The sequence below is a fragment of the Anser brachyrhynchus genome, assembly GCF_964034855.1.
Source record: "Anser brachyrhynchus genome assembly, chromosome: 2".
NCBI classification, from domain to species: Eukaryota; Metazoa; Chordata; class Aves; order Anseriformes; family Anatidae; genus Anser; species Anser brachyrhynchus.
In genome coordinates, this window is record NC_137695.1 from 116,984,864 (window position 1) to 117,004,826 (window position 19,963).

General features: G+C 43.8%; 1 protein-coding gene across 3 annotated transcripts in view; it reads left to right on the forward strand.

Annotated features, from left to right (window-relative positions):
* Window positions 1-9,707: 9,707 nt before the first annotated feature.
* MAPRE2 (microtubule associated protein RP/EB family member 2) overlaps window positions 9,708-19,963 on the forward strand; it is a gene marked incomplete at its 5' end in the record, with an annotated part of 100,264 nt that continues 90,008 nt past the window's right edge. Inside the window, one exon of one of the 3 annotated variants that reach the window (XM_080578448.1) lies at window positions 9,708-9,789. Coding sequence is in view for 2 of the 3 variants with exons in the window: in XM_080578444.1 (XP_080434570.1) it covers window positions 18,994-19,065 (72 nt within the window). Of the gene's footprint in view, window positions 9,790-18,909; window positions 19,066-19,963 lie in introns of those variants that run through there. The other 2 variants (XM_080578444.1, XM_080578446.1) reach the window with 2 other exon arrangements.

Below are 19,963 nucleotides of genomic sequence, written 5' to 3' on the forward strand. Positions count from 1 at the left end.
TTCCATGCCAAAAGCTGAAATTTGTCGTGGCATAGCTCCAGTTGCTGAGAAGGGCTTTGAATGTTTTGGTAGAATTGATTGTGTTACTGATTTAAATCAACCTAGGGAGGTGCCACCACTGCACAGGAGTGTTCATGCCATAGAGGTGCTTGGACAGACAATGTCAATGTCATTGTCTTCAGACAGTGAAAGCCTTGCAGTCAATATCCACAATCTGAACGTGGCTCACAGGGATAGCAAGCCAGGGACCTGGCAGGGCTGGCAAGAGATTGTCCTCGGGATGTGAGGCCATCTGTAGAGGGGAAGACCCCAGCCCTGCAATGCAATTCCTGGTCACTTTTGCCTTCAGGGTCTTGCTGCTGTGTCAGCCCCACTTCCTAACCTCGAGGTGCATTGAACAGCCCGAGGATGACAGACATATATATACGTGACCTATACCTCTCTCTTGGGTTGTTGTCTGTTTGAAACACGAAGAGAGCTGGAGGACAAACAGAGCACGAATGTGTGCGTGCAAAGGACAGATATCCTGCTCCAGCTCAAGCACAGCGAGCCAGGCCACGACAAATCTTATCTTCCTTACAATACTCTGTATTTCATGACGCTCAAGGCACAAGCTTACTTTTGTGGACAGATATTTTTTAAAAGGTAATAGGGTCAGATGTAGAGGGGGATTTGAGAGTTTTCTTTTTTTTAATTATTATTATTTTTATGTTTACTTCTCACAAAGCCATGGAACAGTAAAAAGCAATAGCTACTGTTATTGTGTGTCTTTCTATGAAGCCTCATTAGTAGCAGGGCATCTGTGGTGCAAAGAGCTGTGAGTACTATTTGTTTAACTTAATCATTAAAATCAGCCTCTTTCTGGACAATTTGTAACAAACATATCTCTGTAGTTCTCCTCTTCCTACCACCTACCACTGCTACTACTGGCTTTGCTCCCAGACAGTTCTCCTCTTCAATGCAGAAGATGTCCTTTACGGCGAGTCAAAAGCAACACATCGCAATAACTAAAAAATATTTGTTATGGTAATTTTGTTGCTGTTGTTGTTCCTGCCTAGTTAGAGTTTACAATGTATATTCTGTCTCCACTATAGCTATACTCACATTCAAACCTCCAGCCCAACAGGAAATACCACAAAAGAGTTATATTTCTTTGCCTGCAAATAAATAATTAAAAACAGAATGATGGTTCCAGGAGATGAGAATTATCTGACTTTCCTTATTATCATCATCAGAAATTGGAGGCTTTTTGAGAATACGGGCCAATGTATTTATACATGCCAAATCCCAACAAAATTCTTGAGTTATTTAGGTGTCTCCTTTGATTTCAGGATGTTAAACAACTAATTGCTTTTGAAGTAAGTTTAAATAAGACTTGGGGAATTAAGTTCTTATTTCTGGGAACTCGGTTCTTATTGAAACTCCGCAGGCAAGGGGCATGGTGATTATTCTCGGCTCATTTGGAAAGCTCTGTTCATTTTTTGCTATCACTAGAAGCTGGGGATGCCAGTCCATCAGCAGAGGATGTGCTCAGATGGAGGTTTCAGTTCAGATCAGTAATGTGGCCGTCAGGTTCACCAGGACTTTCCTCTGTGTAGCCACTGCCTGCTTCTGCAAGTAGAACCAAACCTGTTCCAAGGACAATTCCCCCTGCTAAACTACTGCCAAAACATTCAGCTCATTGCAGAATACAGTCCATGACAATTTAAATATGTTGTTGCCAGAGTTTCTGAAGTGCTGTGCTACCCACTTACTCACAACGAAGCATGACTGCTGTGCAGAGGAGAAAGGAGGCAGCGAGGCAGGACAAGAATGCAGGGTATATTTTCTTATCATGACTAATAGGGGAAGCTGCTCTTTTGACATCCACTGCAAGGCCAGAACTGCTGGAATCTGCCCTTTGTAATTCTCCAGACTCATGCTTTCCTGCATTTGTGTCAGCATTTCAAAATAAATTGGAAATATATATTGGAAATATATATTATATCCCATATATACTGAACTACATTTATCATCTCATGTTAATACATCTTTCTCCAGAGATCTCTACTATCTTTTTAAATATGTTCACTTCCTTACTGAAATCTCTCTAACTGCACCGATACATGAGTTGTCAGTACTTCTACACAAGTTTCCGTCTCATAAAAACTGCAAGTCTGGGTTTTCAATCAAACTTTGAAGTCACAACTTTGATCAGCAGTCATGATATAGACCTCCACTTCTTGTGTTACTGAGATGGTATGAATATTTATAATTTTATATAAATAAGAACCAGAGAGCTTTTTAAGTTCAGCAATGATTCTACTTGCTCAGGAGTCTGGTATTTCTTCCTTGTTTTCTTTTATGACTGTTCCTTGTATAGGACATTTAACTTAAAAAGTCACTGTCCTTGTGGGAGAGAAAGTTGCTTGTGGAGGTAGGCGTTGCTTATGCAAATTGTTAAGTCTTCTGGGAAATGGTTTAGTCACTTGTCGTTAGTTTCTTTATTTCCCGCTGTAATGGATGAACAGTTACTTGTTTGAGCACACATTTTCAAATGTAGTATTTGATAAAAACTTACCTTTTATACAGAAAATCATTTGTGAACCACTCATAAAAAATCTACAGCCTGATAAGAAAATGTGTTTTTGTTCTCTTACTGTTAGTCACTATTATGAGACAAAGCCAAATATGCATACATGGATAGTGCACAGAATTAATTTCAGAGAGAACAAAGAAACACATGGTAGCAGGGTGAACAGTGTTAGGGTTTTTCAATGCTCTGCTGAGCAGGATATTCAGCCCCCTAGACTCTTCCACTGTTAGTTTTAGTCCTTACAGATTCACTAAGACCTGATTCAGCTCTGTAAACACAGTTCATTTACTTCTTACATGGCTTGTTTCTATAGTAATACTAAAACAGAAGATTTCTAATTACTTGTCATTCCTTATTTAGAAATACCAATGTCATAAACTGAACCATTTTGACCCTTGATGCTAGTTAAGGGTATTACTTTACATACGGGTATCACAACGCTTCTTGCTGCTATGATTACCCTAAGCAACCTCAGCTTAGGAGGAAAAAATGTTTTCAGATTAGGTGGTTCCCCACTTTGCTCCTTATTCATTACTTTCTCTCCTGAAGGCAATGGGAAGAACAGTAGGGCTCTCTCCAGCATCTGTTACAGTGAGATGTGCACAATGTTTTCAATAAAAAATAATAATTTAAAAAAAAAAAATCAACCTTCAAGTCAGACGGTCTGATGCAAAGGAAAACCACTGTAAAGGCAAAGTGTGCTCAAAATGAGTTTCAACTCAGCTCCCTAATTATTCCCTCAGGGAGCAGAATTTCTTCCAGTTGTAATAAGGATAAGTCTGGTCCTTCAAAGTGGGAGGTTTCCTGACTTTTACATGGTTTGGGGGACACCTGTGGCGGGTGAGGAGACCTTGCACAATGGCACATGGCCATTAGCAACCATTTTGTCAGACATTTGCTACATTTCCTGAGGCACTTTGGCAACTGCAGCTCCCACGGTGTGTTAGAGATACGGGGGCATGATTCACACTCTGTTAGGTACTATGTCTGCTCCGCGAGGTGCCACAGACAGTGTCTGCTCAGCCATCTGCTTCTGTCCCACATGTATCACCACGATCCCACCTCCGCATAGGTGAAGCTTCCAAGGAAATGAGGTCTTCAGCTTCATGATACTGCTCCTCACTTTTGCAGTGTATTTCCCCTAAATCGCATCTGTCAGGTCCCAGCAGCTGGGAGCTGTCACCATCTACAGTGGGACTGTAATCTGCTTTCACTAAAAAAAAAGAGACCTATCTCGTTTTTACACTACAGTCACCTTCAAAACATAGTCTGCTGGCAGTCTGTTTGGACTGCTGCAAATGCCTCTCTGCTGTTTGATAACAAAGATTATATTAATCTTGAGGGGTTTGCCTCTTTCCTGACTTGTGCAATGACCATCCAATCCAGAAATCACCTGGCATTGGGAAAGCAGCCACAGGCCTCACAAAAAGCTTTCACACTTGACAGACCCTGAAAGACTTAACCATCCCAAATTCAGCAAAAAAGGCAACCTAAGTAGCCAGGCTTTCACTGATGAAAACTTGTGCATAATGAATGAGAATATTCCCAAATCCTGAAAGTTTAAGGTCAAAGGTGAATCAGAAGAGAATCCCCCAAATGGACTTAGGCATCCCTCTGGAAATGAGGTATTCAAGAGAGCATCCTAATCAGGAAAGCATTTAGGTGTGGGCCTAATAGGAAGTGCATGCTTAAGAGCTCTCCTGTAAAGGACCTTGGCTGGCAGGTGCTATTGCATAACCCCTAATAAAGAACTTGCCTGTAGCATCTATTTCTTCAAATATTGCCTATTCGCTTGGAATGAGTACATTTCTCACCACTACCTGAATATGTCAGTGCTAGAAAATCTCCCTCCTGGAGAGAACCATTTTAAAAGACTATACGTGGGCCTGACCTCATGATAGTACCCCTTAAATTAAATGTGCTCTTAAAACTCATTCATTCATTCCTCTAACATGGTACATCAGGGCCACAGGAAGGTTAGATAAGAGGGATTGCTCTCCAGGGATAGTGGTAGAGTGGGCAAATATGTAGATACAGCTAAGAACCTAATTTTTAACGTTGAGACTGGGCTGAAGTAATTACCACTTAATGCTGTCCTTCCCTGAGCCAAGCATGTTAGCTAAAATGCATGAGGGGAGAACTGTGCCAAAACATCTTGCTTTCGACCTGCTAGAAATAACATATTAGGACAGCAACAGAAGCAACTGATTATATCCTGCATGACCCAGGAACTGCTCTATTCAAGCCTACCTTTGAGAAATACCGCATAAAAGGTGATGAAAATTGTATGCCCTTGAGTCAGGCTTGTCAGACTTACCCCCCTGCTGATTTATGCTTCACTATAAAATATTAAGAATGACAGTTGATATATCATATCACTTCTGTTCCACACACGCCATGTAAAATGGGCTGTGTGAATCCAGTTGAACAATTTAATAACCCAGCTTACCACTAATGAATTTGTACTCTTTTTTTTTTTTTTCCTTTCTCAAGGCTTCATCAGGAAGAACTTCCATAAAAGTACTGTACAATGTATTGATCGGAATACCATGTTGACAGACTACAAGGCAAAGCTTTCTGAGCCTCCTTCCCTCCTGAAGATCTGGTCTGCTCACCACAGCTATTGTAAGAGAGGGGTAATAGAGGCACTATATTTAATGAGGTCACGCATCCTTTAAAGTGCTGTATGCCCTGTGGGTCGCACTGCTCTGTGTAAGGCTACACATTCAGAGTATGACTGGCGGACAGAGAGAACCATAGAACACCCTGAGTTGGAAGAGACCCACAAGGACCATCAAGTCCAACTCCAGGACCACCCAAAAATCAAACCACGTGTCTGAGAGTGTTGTCCAAATGCTTCTCAAACTCCGTCAGGCTCGGTGCCATGACCAGTTCCCTGGGAGCCTGTTCCAGTGCCCGAGCACCCTCTGGGTGCAGAACCTTTCCCTAACCCCCAGCCTGACCCTCCCCTGTCCCAGCTCCATGCCGTTCCCTCGGGTCCTGTCGCTGTCCCCAGAGAGCAGAGCTCAGCGCCTGCCCCTCCGCTCCCCTCGTGAGGGAGCTGCAGGCCGCCATGAGGCCTCCCCTCAGCCTGCTCTGCTCTGGGCTGAGCAAACCAAGGGACCTCAGCCACTACTCATACAGCTTGCCCTCTACACCCTTCACCATCTTTGTTGCCCTCTTTTGGACACTCTCCAATAGTTTTATATCCTTCTTATATTGTGGCCCAAAACCACACATGGTGCTCGAGGTGAGGCCGCACCAGTGCAGAGCAGAGCAGGAGGGCTGTTAGGTTAAGCTGGCGTTGTTGGCTGACCTTAGCAAGGGTTGCCAGACCAACTTTTTCAGGTGTGGGGCATTCAGGCCTCCTGTTGACTGCACAGTGCCTCCTGGCGAGGAACGGGTATCTGACTGGAGCTCTAGGCACATTGGGGACACTTGGGTTAAAAGGTAAAATAAATAAATATATCAACAAAACCAGTAGAGACAGGAATAATAGCAAAAGATTACTGTTTTCTGAGGATTTCCCCAGAGGTTTCTAGATTTTTCTTTTTTTTTGTAAATTTTGACCAAATACAAAATTTTGTGGGACTTGGAGGACAATTGGCCAGGGAAAAAATAAAAATAAAAAGAGAGAGAGACTGAAAAGGTTTGAAAAGCTTTGTTCCATCTAAGATGGAAAATTTGTATGAGGGGAGAAAAAGCCTGTCTTTCAACAGGTTCTACAAATTGACAGTCTAACCAGACTAATTGTGACATTTAGGAAGTGCTACTACTTACCCTGAGACAACTTTCATTTTTTTTTTATGTGTTCCAGAAAGAAAAGCTGCAGCCCTATATTATAATAGGGTCTGTTCATTTGAAGTCTTCCCATTTGTTTTAATGGCAAATATATTGCACATGTTGGCTACTGTAAAAAGAAATTACTGTCCGGGAATCCCTTCCTGTAGTTAATGAAGTAGTAAATGAAGAAACGGAGAAACAACTGGAAGAGGAAATGCTAAGTTTTTTATTCAGATAGATGGCTTTTGTGTATGAATGTGCTAGAAGAATCAGCTACACGCTTTGCTTTTCCTATGTTTTGTATAATAGGTAAGAGCCAAATGCTCATGGAAGAGTATCTAAATCAGTTATGCATTAGAGAGACTGACATCCCTTTTGTTCCTCCTTTTTTTCACTGCACTCACTGATGAAGATGATGAAGATAATTAATTACAGCTATGAAGAATGAAAGTGAAAAGGCCATATTCCCTCCTCAGTCATGACCCTGCACTGGATTAACATCAGGGAGGCTGCGGGGTCAAAGGAGTTCAGCAGAAAAAAGCCTTTGGTAATAAATTACACTGAGATTATGTCCTGTAACCTAACTGCAACTCTTCCATCAGTGATTAAAGATCAAGTGTAAAGAGCTCTTAAAAAAACTAAAAGTCATCATTTCTCCCTGCAAGAAAAGTGTGGCTGAAGATGGATGTGTTTCCCTAACACTCTGCAGGGACAGATAATTCACCGACCCCTGCAAATGCAGTGGCCTTTTCTAGGTCAGGGCAGCTCTGACCGGGTCACAGCTGTATCTTTAGGTGCTCCTCCTTCTGTGTTTTAAGGAGAGTTAAGATGCCAGTATGCTGCTTTGCCCTTTCCCTTGTCAATTTGGAGCCATCTTCTGGAGTCTTTACTTGCTAAACAGGAATCCATACGTGAGCCACAGAGCAAGTTTTCTTAAGAAATAACTAACAAGCATCTAGTTTTAGAGATGAGACAAATGTTTACTTTTAAAACAGCGTTGGTAGGCAAAGCCAGATTGCTTAGCCCACCCCGCCACTGGCTGCTACATCCAGCATCATTGGTAGAACATGGTAAATAAGTTACACAAAACCAAATGGTTTAGTTTGACTGGCCACAAACAGATTTTTAACCTCGTCCAGGCACCCCTTGGTGCTGGACACCTATGTGGCTCAAAATCCTGTCCACTGAATGAAGCAAAATCTACTGTGGAGGGACTATAACAAAATAAATAAATAATAAAAATAAAAATAAAAATAAAAATAAAAATAAAAATAAAAATAAAAATAAAATAAAATAAAATAAAATAAAATAAAATAAAATAAAATAAAATAAAATAAAATAAAATAAAATAAAATAAAATAAAATAAAATAAAATAAAATAAAATAAAATAAAATAAAATAAAATAAAATAAAGTAAAATAAATAAAAAATTTTAAAAAGGCTGTTTCTGGGGTGCTGGTGTCCGAGTAGAAGAGACATGGATAGTGTCTGAGAGAAGGAAACCCATGTTAAAATGTCATCAGACAGGGCAGCCCCTGCATTAATGCACATAATCGGTAAATCCCCATCTCAGTCCCAACGGAGTCCCCAACCCTCCCCAGAACAAAAGAGACCTGGACATACTAGAATGAGACAAACATAGGGCCACAAAATTAATGAACGGACTGGAGCACCTCTCCTACGAGGAGAGGCTGAGAGAGCTGGGACTGCTCAGCCTGGAGAAGAGGAGGCTCAGGGGGGAGTTTATCGGTGTCTATAAACACTGGAAGGGAAGTGCAAAGAGGACAGAGCCAGGCTCTGTTCGGTGGTACCCAGTGCCAGGACAAGAGACCATGAGCAGGAGAGAGGGACGGCCAAGTGGTGACCTGTCGCTAAACCTGCAGATGACAGGTCTCCTGGGATGGCAGGTCTCCTTGTGGGCATTGAGACTGGGTATGCTCAAAAATGAAGGGACATTTTTAAGCTTAACTTTCTCTCTTTGCTCTGCAGCCTCCCTTCCTGCACAGAGAAGATAACCGAATTCCTGCGCTGCTCAGGCACAGGCTGATGACAAAATCATTCACCAGCAGCTCAGACACTGCTGTGCAAAGTTCCAGAGATGACCATACAAAAATAGCATATCTTTTGATCTTAAAACTCTGCTAAGCATAGTCTGCAGATGCAGTAAAATCCTCTAATTGTTCCATGGACACAAAAATAGATTTCATATCATTATGACACAAAGTGACAGGACTAGGAAGAAATTTGGCAGTTTTCAGACACTACCAAAAAAGCCGGGAAATTCTTTTGACTTTGAATGGCAGGTTTTGAAACGCTGGCCGCTCTGCACTACCTGCGAGTGCTCATATCTGGGACATTTCAGACATCTGTGAGGTGTCTGAACTGTGAAAAGCAGCAGGGCTCACGGGCACACTTGGCCTCCCGGCCTGTTTTGACAGCTGGATGTTTTAGCGCCATTTCATCAGCGGTGCGGGGTGGTGCCGGCGGCGTGGCCCTGTCACTGCCCTTCTCCCAGGAGAGATTTGACTGCTGTGAGACCAGCTTCGAGCCCTGGTCTGCACCTTTTGGAGCAGGTGGCCCTGACCCGCTTGGTGGTGGCGGTGCACATCTGCACCTTGGCTTTGACCCAAGCCATGGGAAGGGTTGGAGACCCGCTGGGTTTCCCCCATCTCCTTTCCCTCAATTCAAAGGGGCAGCAGGGCTGCTGTGCCAGGTCTGTATGGGATTTGTGCATCCTTGGGACCATGGGATGGTGCACAGCAGGAGAGGGGGGAATCTGGGTCTCTGTCCTACTCACCCACACGGAGCCGCTCAGGGAGGAGTGGCGCCGTCTCCTCCGATGGACGCGATGCCTTCCCCTGTGTAGAACAAGAGGCTACAGCAAATTCAGGCTATTTATTTCAGAGCTTTGGAGCTTGTTTTTCTCCCCTCTTTTTTTTTTTTCTTTTCCTTCATCTGAACCTGTCCTAAGTTAACGTCTGAAAGATCGGGTTGCGTTAAGAGAGAGGCAACGATCCGCGCCGCTTCTTTTCCTCCGAGCCGAGGTTTGGAGAAAACCCGTCCCAAAAAAAAACCAGGGAAATCGCCCTGCACCGAGCTCGCCTCCCCCCAGCGCTCAGCGCTGCGTGACACCGAGCTCACAAACCCCCAAACCCGGAGCTCCACGCGGGCGGGGCAGGACCACGGCGGGGGGCCCGACGGCTCCCCCCCCGGGCTGCCGGGGCGAGAGGGGGGCTTCGGGGGGCCGGGGGGGCGGCGGGGCCGGGGGGCGGGCGGCGGGGGGCTCGGAGCGGAGCCGTGCCGAGCCGTGCCGGGCCGCTGGGAGCGGTGCCCGCGCGGTTCACGTGGCGAATCCCGGGCGGGGCGGGCGGACAAAGCCGGGCTGCAGGGGCGAGGGAAAAGCGGCGGTGGCGAGCAGCGGAGCGGAGCAGGTGAGGCCGAGCCCGGCCCCTCCTGGGCTGGGGTCGCCCCTCGCCCCGTCCCCCCCCCGGGGGGAGCCGGGCCACGCCGGCAGCGGGAGAGGGGCGGTGGGAGCCGTGCCGGGCGGGGAGGGGGCGGCTTTGTCCGGGTGTCTGTCCGGGTGTCTGTCCGGGCGTCTGTCCGGGTGTCTGTCCGGGCGTCTTCCTTGTCCGGAGCTGAGGGTCTGCGGGAGGTGCTGGGCGCGTGCCGAGGGTCCCGCCGGGCACGCAGCGAGGGGCTGCAGCAGCTCCCGGTGCCGGAGGAGGGCCCCGCGGCGGGCGCACCTTGCAGCCGAGGGATCCGCGCCGCCCGGCCGGGCACCCTGCGGCAGCACGGCCAGCCGCCAGCACCCCCTGAAGCTGCGAGCTGCCCGTGCGGTGTCGGTGCACGTGAGGTTACGAAAACAAACATTTATTATCCTTATTCTTATTTTTTTTTTCCCCGTTTTGAACGGCTACACCTGCTAACAGCCCTCCGGTGCTTTCCGTAGTGAGTGAGTTACAGTCCTTGTCGGACTTTACTCGCCTCCCCAAGGGGTATTTGCTTTTTTATCTCTGCCCCCGAGGTGTGCAGCAAATGAAACGACACTAAGGGTATAAGCCCACGACTTAAAACAGAGAGAAAGCTGAAGCGGTAAAGAAGGTGAAAACTTTTTTTAAATGAAGTATTGCAGCAATTTCGCTGTGTTTTAAGGGAAGACAAACAGTGAGACGGAGATGGCATTTCAGAAGTGGAACAGCAGAACAGCGTGACGCTTTGTTTGAAATACGGTTTAAAGGTTATTTTATAAGATGCATTTGCTCTTTCAAAAGATACTATCTTTTAAAGTAAAATGAACTGTTTAAAAACTTCTGCAGGAACACTGTTGCGGGGTAAATCTTCTGGTTTGATTCTGTTTTCTTCAGTAAAGTGCTCGGTGTTTAGAAGAACCATCTCAAGGGCATCCTGAGATGTTTGTTATTCAACAGCTGTATGAGCAGCTGTACTCACTATCATGTCAGGATGTCCAGGTCGCGGACCGAATGCTCTCTGAATCCTTGCTGTATGCGTGCTTGCTCCATCTCCCTTTCGCTGAGATATAGGGACCCCTGCTTTTACCCCTGCTTCCATCTTCAGGCACACAGCTGGATGTGTGGGGCCAGCCTCCACCCGACGGGTGGGAAGACACAAAGAGCACAAAATGCCTTTGTCTCGCACCAGGGATGTGCGCAACCACTGCTGGGATTCAGTGGCTGCTTGTTAGTAAAGCCCTTGTGGTGAAATCATCCCAAAAGTAAGGATAGGTGAGGTTATGACCCCTTAACTCACCTACTGCTGTATCTGTCATGCATACAGTGTTTGAGCTGCAGGAAGCTCTGTGTCTTCCTAAAACATACGATATTTGCGGTACTGCTGCTGGGATAGTGAAGCTTCCTGCTGCCCCTGGTAGAGGAAGGTGACTGAGATGCTACGTAAGCTATTGAAATAGAAGCAAGGGATTAAGAAACGACCAACGGTTTATAAATTTGACTTCTTGTAAGGTAAGTGTTGTTTCTGTCAGTCTGCCTCAAATTCAGCATGCAGAATCCATGAGCTGCTTCAGTTGTATAAGGAGAAAAGGATCAGCTTGGTAGGAGAGCAGGAGGGAGCCAGGGACTGCAGCAGACAGGGCAGTTAATGTCTAATGGGCTTGGTGTCTTTTTGTGATACCTACACCTTTTGGATATATTTCAAAGAGGGGAAAAATCTGGATACTTTTCTATGACCTCGCTTTGTGGGGTGTGACACAGTAGGTTGGCATGAGCTGGCCAGCAGCCCTAACAGACTGAAAGAACTTCTTGTGCTGCGTATGGTTTGGTAATTTGGGGTGTCTTCTGCTTATTTAAAACTTCTGGCAATAGGCCACTTACCATGTAGGTACCTGTTTCTCAAGGTTACATCTTCCTGTAGTGTCTGTTCCCCCAAGAAGGAACAGGGATGCCTGTGTGGTAGCTTTTGCTCCTCGAAACCTGTCCACAAGGGTAGCAGAAGCAGGTGACTCAGAAGGACACGGAGTCTTTATTGCTTGTTCTCTGAAGTGTGTTGGAAATAACCACACTGACAATCCTGACTGGTGGTGGGTGACTGGAATAGATATTTCAGCCCTTTGATTTAGTGTGTGTTGCCTTGTCCTGATTAACTTCAGTTGCCTGATATTATAAATATAAGTCCTCCCTTTGACAATAAAACTCTCAAATTGGGTTTCTTTCAGCTCTTACAGGTCCAAGTGTTCTCAACCAGTTCATATTGTCTCTTCTTGCTAACGTGAAGCCTTGTCCAGATATTTTTCTGTGTTATTTTTTGACCATTACTCCAAATGCTGATGAAATACTTGGAGGAGTAATTATGTAAACCACAAACAGTGCTGCACACACATACACGGACACCTGAATGGGTAATCACAAGAATTCATCTGCAGCTAAACTTGGAGGGGAAAAAAATGGGAGCCTTCAAAATTGCTACAATTTTTGCTAAAACACCTATTTTGGTTAAAATAGCCATTATCCTGGCCCTTCTCTTGCAACATTGAAACCTTAATACAATTCAGTTTAAAAAAAAAAAATAGCTTAATCCCAGAAGAGGGAGAAACTTCAGACTAACACAATTAGGTGAGTGGAATTTTTCCCTCAGGCACCTCTGGAGAGTGATACAATATCATGTTAAAAACTGTAAGCTGCTGTCTCAAAGAGCTGGGCTGGGCCAGTGTTTGTATGAGGCATGGGGAGGAAAAATGCAGATGGTGCAGAAAGCACCGGTGGTGAACATGTCGATAGCATTGCTCTGAGTCACTGGTGGCCCAAAGTCCAACCACTGCATGATGGCACATGTGTTGTTGTTGGGTGAGGCTTAAATGAGATCCTGAATCTTTCAGCACCTCTCTATATACCATTTATTTGTATATATTTATGTGTGTATACAAAACTCGGTGTTTTGGCTTATTTGAGCACTAAGTTTAGGATAGCTGTGAGTGCTTGTGTGAATTCCTTGCAGCTTTGATGGGGCTAGATCTCTCGCTGCTGAAAAGGTGAGGTGATTTGGGCAATCTGTGGCAACTTTTGCATCCTTACTGCCAAGGGGTGCCTCCGCACCCTCCCTGCTGCCAGCCTCTGCAGTGACAGCCTCTGGGAGAGGCAGCTCGAAGACTGAGCTCTGGCAGAGCAATGTGCACCCTAAGGGGAGCGAGGGAAACTATGCGTATTGTCTTGGAAGGGTAGGTGGGGAAAAGCCTCAAACAGAGTATTTTTTACAAAAGGATTGAAGAGACACTTCATGGACAGTAAAGAAGAAGCAGTGACTAGTCTGCATGTGGGAAGGTCAGGTGTGGAGGAAAGGGGACTGACAGCAGGGCTAAAGAATGAGGAAAGTAAAAGGCAGAACTTGAACCATAGGGCAAGGATCCAGAAAAGAACAAGAATGCCCTAGGAAAGCTGTTAGGACAAGTATTTATCGTCTTATTAGCTAAAGATGCAGCTGGAGCTGTTTCTTGTTGCATATGTCATCGGTGGGCTGAACCGTATGCCCATCGCGCAGCCGCAGGACGGGCAGGAAGGATTAAGGGCAGCTCTGGGAGCACTGCCCAGCGTCAGCAGCCTAGCAGCCGGGCTGCCATGTGCTATTTTTTATTTTGGCCATGTCCAAACAGGATTTTAAAAAGGCTGAAGGAAACCTACCCTGCCCCCTAATAGTCCCTGTAGCAAGAACAAGGCTTCAGGTGGGGCAAGTGTGCTCGAATCCGATCAGCAGCTGCCGCCCTGAAGAGGGGTTGATGCTCCACAGCGGCCTGGTAAAGAAAGTCTGGAGGAGAAGGGGTGGTAAGGAAGATGAAAGCATGGCAAAGTCTGTGGGGAGAGCTTTGATCCTGGTCGAACACCTCTTCGGCCCCAGAATCTCCTGAGCCTGTTGCTGAAGATGTTTCCATTCATCCAGCTTTATTCCATTGAGCCTTGAATGAGGTTTCAGATCTGTCCCATTTGAAGGCTAGAACCAGTTCTAATGCCTTACAGGAGCCTAATCTTTAACACGGCCTCTTCTGGGAATGGCTGACCTTGGGACTTTTCCACCTTGAGGAAGAAATCAATAGTATTTCTTCAGGCATTTCATATATTCAATATGCAAAAGAATTCAAGTACATTCGAGTAAATTTTCCTAAGGGATAAAATTAGTAGGGTCTTAACACTGAGTAATCTACCATACACATAAGTGACAAGCTTTCAGGCTGATCTAATTGCTAATGCCAAACTAAAACCACATAAAAATAACAAGTTGCCCAAAAATACAAATCCTGCCTAGATTTGACAGATGAGAAGGGAAGGAGGATGTAAGATGAAGGTTTATCAGATACAAGTTTCAGATACTGAGTTGTTCTAACTAGTAAATCTGTTTGTAGGTTTGATAGACTTGTTAAAGTCAGCAGGGAAGAATATGTCTCTGATTTCACTGCAGAGTTTGGTTATGCAACTTGTAATGTGAAATAGCCAAAAATCTTCTCAGGCTACTCCTTCCTGAGGAATTTTATGAAAATATGCTTTGATCTGGTAACCATTTTATGTCCAAATTAATACTGGGCTTAATATAGACTTGTAACGATCTCTTTAGAGAGTTTGAATCGCACTGCGAGCAAAGCATGTCAAATTTTATCAAAAGAAAACAGTATGCTTTGTCTGGCTGTACCATACTCAGACTAAATAGAAATGCTATGAATAAACTTGTTCTCGAAGCTTTATTGCAGTGTGGCACTTGAAACTAACCTTGGATCTCATGACTCATCTCTACTGGGAACGCAGCATCCCTTGCAGAGCTCACACTTTCAAATCCAAGAATGTTTGCAAGTCAGAGGGAAAGGCCCAGCCTAAGAGGCAAAGCGGAAGCACTCCATGAATTCCTCTCTCAATTTCCATCAGATTCCTGAGATCTTCATATCTGTAGATCAGAAGACATTGTCTTGCAGGAGTGTCTGCAAATACAAATATTGCTTGGGTCTTGTGGATTTTGATGGCTAGATAAATACTTTCTCAAATGCTTGCCAGTGTTGATTGCTTTACTTTCTAAAATTGGAAATAGCTTATTGGTAGGTGGTAGGAGGACATCATTAGAATTAATAGAAGTACACACACACAAAAGGAGAACAGATGACTTATGTTTGTAATTAAGCTAACCATAGAGGCAGTGGAGAGCTCCTATCTTATCAGGATTGCTGCTTCAACTCCAACTAGTAGACTGCACCACCAACAAATATTTGCCTTGGCTTGTGATGCTCCATACAGCGTCACGTGCAGTGGGGTTTCCCTGGCATGGGCAGGATGTCCCACTCGTGCAGCTGTGTTCCTCTTCAGCAGGTTGTCTGCAGCTCTGCTGTGAAGCTGAGCAGTACCCGTTATTTCCAAATGACTGGATATTTAAAAACACATAAATGAAGTGTGCGGCATATACAGAGTAAGCCTTAAAGCTGCTCATTTATTATCACAAACTTTACATCGTCTAGTGGATCAAGCTCTCAGCCATTATTAATTGCAATAACTTTTTATAGTCGGTTCCCTTCCACTTCTTTCAACTCCATTAACTTCCTCATGTGCATCGGTGTCAATTACAACCGTGAGAAACGTTTACAAACAAAGCAGCAAGTTTAGAGATACAGAAGAGTACATATTGACAACTGGTCATGAAGATCTTTGCACCTCGTTAGCAAGCCACAGGAAACTTGCTAGGAAGATGTGTCTTGGAAGCAAAGCTTGCAAGGTGCAGCTGAAAACAGCCTGGGGAATGTCAGAGGCAAACTGCATTTGCTGAAGTTTTGAACAGCAGCTCTAGGTTTGCTGTCTCTTGGAAAACTTCTGAAGTGCAGTTTAAATAATTCCAGATGACACACACAAAAAAAAATAGTTAAGAAAACAAAAGCTCTGGGCTTTCAGCCACTTCTGGGTTCTTTTTTGTTTGTGTGTGTGTGTGCCTGGAAGGAGCTCTGCACCCATTCACTGCTGCTTCTTTAGCTGCTGCTCTGGAGTGCTCCTTTCTCACACAATACCTCTTGAGAAATTTTTCACATTCTTTGTCTGTTTCTCTTCCTCTTAGCAGCACTCTGATTTCACCATTTCCTACTGTCAGTAATTTTGCCGGCTTACTTTTCTCCTTCTTTATCTCTGGCTTTGCTGGCGGAGTGGACAGCCTCCTCTTTTGATCCCTAGTTTGTACGTTGCCGATGTGGGTTCTCCTCTTGTCACTTTCCATCACTCTTTAAAAATGATTCTTTAAACCTCTCTTCTAACAGGCAGAGGCTTGTTTACAGTTGCACAGCATTTGACACATAACTCTCGTAACCTGCTCTGATCATGGATTTAGTAAGAAGGGACAGACACTAGGAAAGGGTACCCCACAGATTTTCAGCTTACCCTTACCCCAGCCATGCAGCGGAGCACAAAGTATTGTGTTTTCCCAAGAGGAGCGAGAAGTAGGTACTGTGTTCAGGAGCTGAACGTGCTGCTTTATCGATCCAAGAGCTTTTGCTCCAGGAGGCTGTGAGGAAGGAAGGGACTGTGGAACAAAACAGGACTCACATTCAAAGTCCTCCCCTGGACCTGAAGTGCCAGCAGCCATACAAATATTGTACTTTGAACATTGAGGCCTTGCTAAGCGTGAGCAGGTTTTGAGAAGATCTGGCAGCCCTTCTTAAAATGCACTTTTAAGTCTTGCCTTTGCAGGGTAATAGCTGGCAAAAGCAAGATGGCATCAATGGAGGTGGGTATCACTGGGGTGACCTCTCAGTGAGGACTGACCTGCTAGCCACTTGGTTGTTTGCTTTGTACTCACCTCTTCCAGTTTCAGCTGCTAAAACATGATCTGGTCTCTTAAGCTTTAGCAATTTCCTGTAGTAGTAATGGCAAAAAGTGTGATTGCTCGTACAGCTGCGTGATGCTGTGTTTGCCATTAGGACAAGAATAAAGTGGTTCTAGCAGGCAGTGCAGGTGTGCAATAAGAGTTGTAAGAGGCATTGGTGCTACTCAGAGAACCATAGATATACGTAGATATATACACATATATAGTTATCCACCTCCCCCGCCTCATGTGCAGGGTTTTTTAAAAGCGAATCCCAGGCACTGAGCACTTTCTCTCACAGTTTTAGTTGCTAGCTGCTGCAGGTCAGACCATATACCCAGTTTCACCATTTCAGGCTTTAAGTGCAGGTACTACCAGCCAAAACAACAGAGCCTGTAAAAGTTAAAGCCTTTCCATTATCATCGCTGTTCATGTATTCCTAACAGAAGGTGGTTTCAAGTCCTATCCTAGGTACAGAGTTAGCTGCACTGAGCACAACATACCAGTACCTGTATCCCATTTTCTGGTTTTGCCCATCGCCTGTGATGTTCCTCCTCCCTTCACACACACCTCTGGATTCCCCCCAATACCTTGATAAGTGAGAACTCAACCACAGACATCAGGGTAGGAAAGAAAATGAGCTCTTCTATATTTCTCTCAACTTTGTATTTAAATAGAAATGTTTTCTTTACTCTTAGGTGCAATGTTTAATTTGTGAACTCTCAAAGATGTTTTATTTTCCCCAGAATTATCAGAGTTTCCCTAAAAGGTGAAATGGTTTTATTGTCCCTGGAGAACACTGAAGAATTTTTACATTCATGCATGGCATGACATGAGATTACAGATTTGCAGCCACAGAAAGAGGCATGAGTATGTGTCCTTTAAATACGGATTTTAAAGTAAAATATACTTTAAAAGTGAATGCTCTAGTTTATTACGCAAAATTTCTTGTTGCAATGAAGATATGTTTTTCCTCCATCTGACACTTTGGGAGGAGGGGAAGACGAACACAGGCAATATAAAGTTTGTATTTTAATGATATAGTAATAGCTCCATATGGATGCATGTGTTTTAAAGACCAATTAACATTTTCAGACAGAAATGGACTGGTTTTGTGAGAAGGGATAAATGTTCTTTTTGTAACACTTATTAAAGTTAAGATTGGGCCCAAACCACAAAATCTCAAGAAAGTACGTCATCCTCTCCATATCAAGATGGAACAATCGCTTCAACTTAAATACAGGAAATGTTGGGCATAATAGGCATTACTTGCACCGATCTTGTTAACGAGAACATAATCTCCTAATCACTCCCTTGAAAGCAAACCCAGATGATAGAAGCATAGCTGGGCCCCTGCCAACAGCTCAAGAACTCTGATTTCACACCCAGGCTCCTGCAGGAGTGCCAGGATAACCTCAACTATTCAGGGAAGAAAACCATAGCCACTATGCATTTGCAACTCCTTATACTTCTATTTTTAAAACCAAAAAATACCAGTTGGGATAGTACAAAAACTTGAGTAAGAAATGAGAGTATATACATCTAGGTTTGTTTATATTACACACTAAATCAGTATATCACCACTCAGGCAATATTGCCTTAGTGGCAACGTCCTAGTCTATCTCCCTGTTCTCTTGAATTAGGCCTTGAGGGAAAAAAAGAAAATTGACTTTTTAAGAAGTAAAGTAGTTAGAGGACAAAGGAACAGAATCTAGTTCCTGTTGGTGGTGGTCCCTTCACAGGCAGGGCTTGTGTGCATTTTAAAGAGGTGTGCAAAGGGCTTCGATCTTGCATCATCATCATGATGTAAGTGGTGAAGGCTCTTGATAGGTTGTGGTGATGTAAGTAACAATTGCTGCAAGTTAATAGATGTGTTTGGTTTCCAATAGGATGCATCTCTAATACAAATAAAGAGCAAAAGCTGTTGGGCTTCCCTCAGGTTGTTACAGCAGTGCTTTTAAAAAGAAAGCAACCAAGCAAGATCACCCACTTAACATTTCTAGACTAAGTTGCAGGAAATGCAAATATTAGGGACAAGGTTAATTGTATTTATCTACATTTTCCCATTAGCTTGTAAAGCTATCAACTACGTATCTACTTTTTTTTTTTTTCCCTTGCTAGTAAACAGAGCACATGAGAAGTTGACAACATGATCATCTTGCTTCAGAAACCTTTATTACAGGCTGAGTTTCTGGGTGGGATGAAGGGTGGAGCTAGTCATTTAGCTACACCCATGGTGAGGTTTATAAAAGGAAGTTTTCTAGGGGAGCTCTTTTCTACCAGTCTCTGACAACTGTCAGTTTTATTTAGCAGGGTTTTATTTTAAAAAATAAAGTAAATTTGCTACTATGTCAAGGCCTCATAAAGATTCCCATAATGCAAATGATCATCTAAGCACATCTTCGAAACAGCGAAGTAAGGTAAGTTGTGGAGTCTGCTTTGCTACCTTAGTTCTCTTTTATGCATAGTACTTTTTGTGGCAGAGACTTGAGTACTACTGTAATTTCAAAGGTCTGTATTTTCTTTGCCATGTATAGTTGGAGTATTTTTCTATATAGCTTTTTATTCCTGTAATGCTAAGTCAAGTGGGAAAAAAAAAAAAGAAAAAAAAATTAAAAAACATGCCATAATTTATTAGAATTTGAGGAGATTACTATTTGTTATAGGTTGATCAGATCTTGATGGCTGATGGCTTTGGGGACTAATTTGTACCACCTGTCTACAATGCTGAGGTTATTGTGGTTTTTGTTATTGTGCTGCTGTTTGTTATCCACCCCAATATTAGTTTCTCAAGCATACAAATAAAAGATATGCTATGCTTAATTGCATAATTGTTGTGGCTTAGTCATAACTCTTTGATACACCCAGGAATCTTGTCATAATTTCTGGTTTATAGTGTATCACAGTTTCCTTTTATGCACCTGCACATAAATGCTTGTAAACTATTCTGTTCAGCAGAGGTCTCTTGAGTTGCTGTGAATGCCCCTAGATGAGATTAGGTGCCATGAAGGCCTGTTTGCTATTGAGCACATAAGTGTTCATGGTGGTACAATACTTTTATAGACAGGTCTGTATCAGTTTACAAGATGTCTGGGTGAAAACTTTTACAATCATCAACTGAAGTCAAATGCATTGTACTAAGAAATGGTCACAGCAATGTAGGGTGTGCAGTTGGGATGCGTCAAGAATGCTGGTCAGCATAAAAATATCAATCCTGTAGCACTGCTTACCTAGCTCTGGGCTTCTTGCTGGTGCGCCGATAAAGCACAGTTGCCAGGAACTGGCAAAAGGGGAATGAACCTTGAAAACAATATTTTG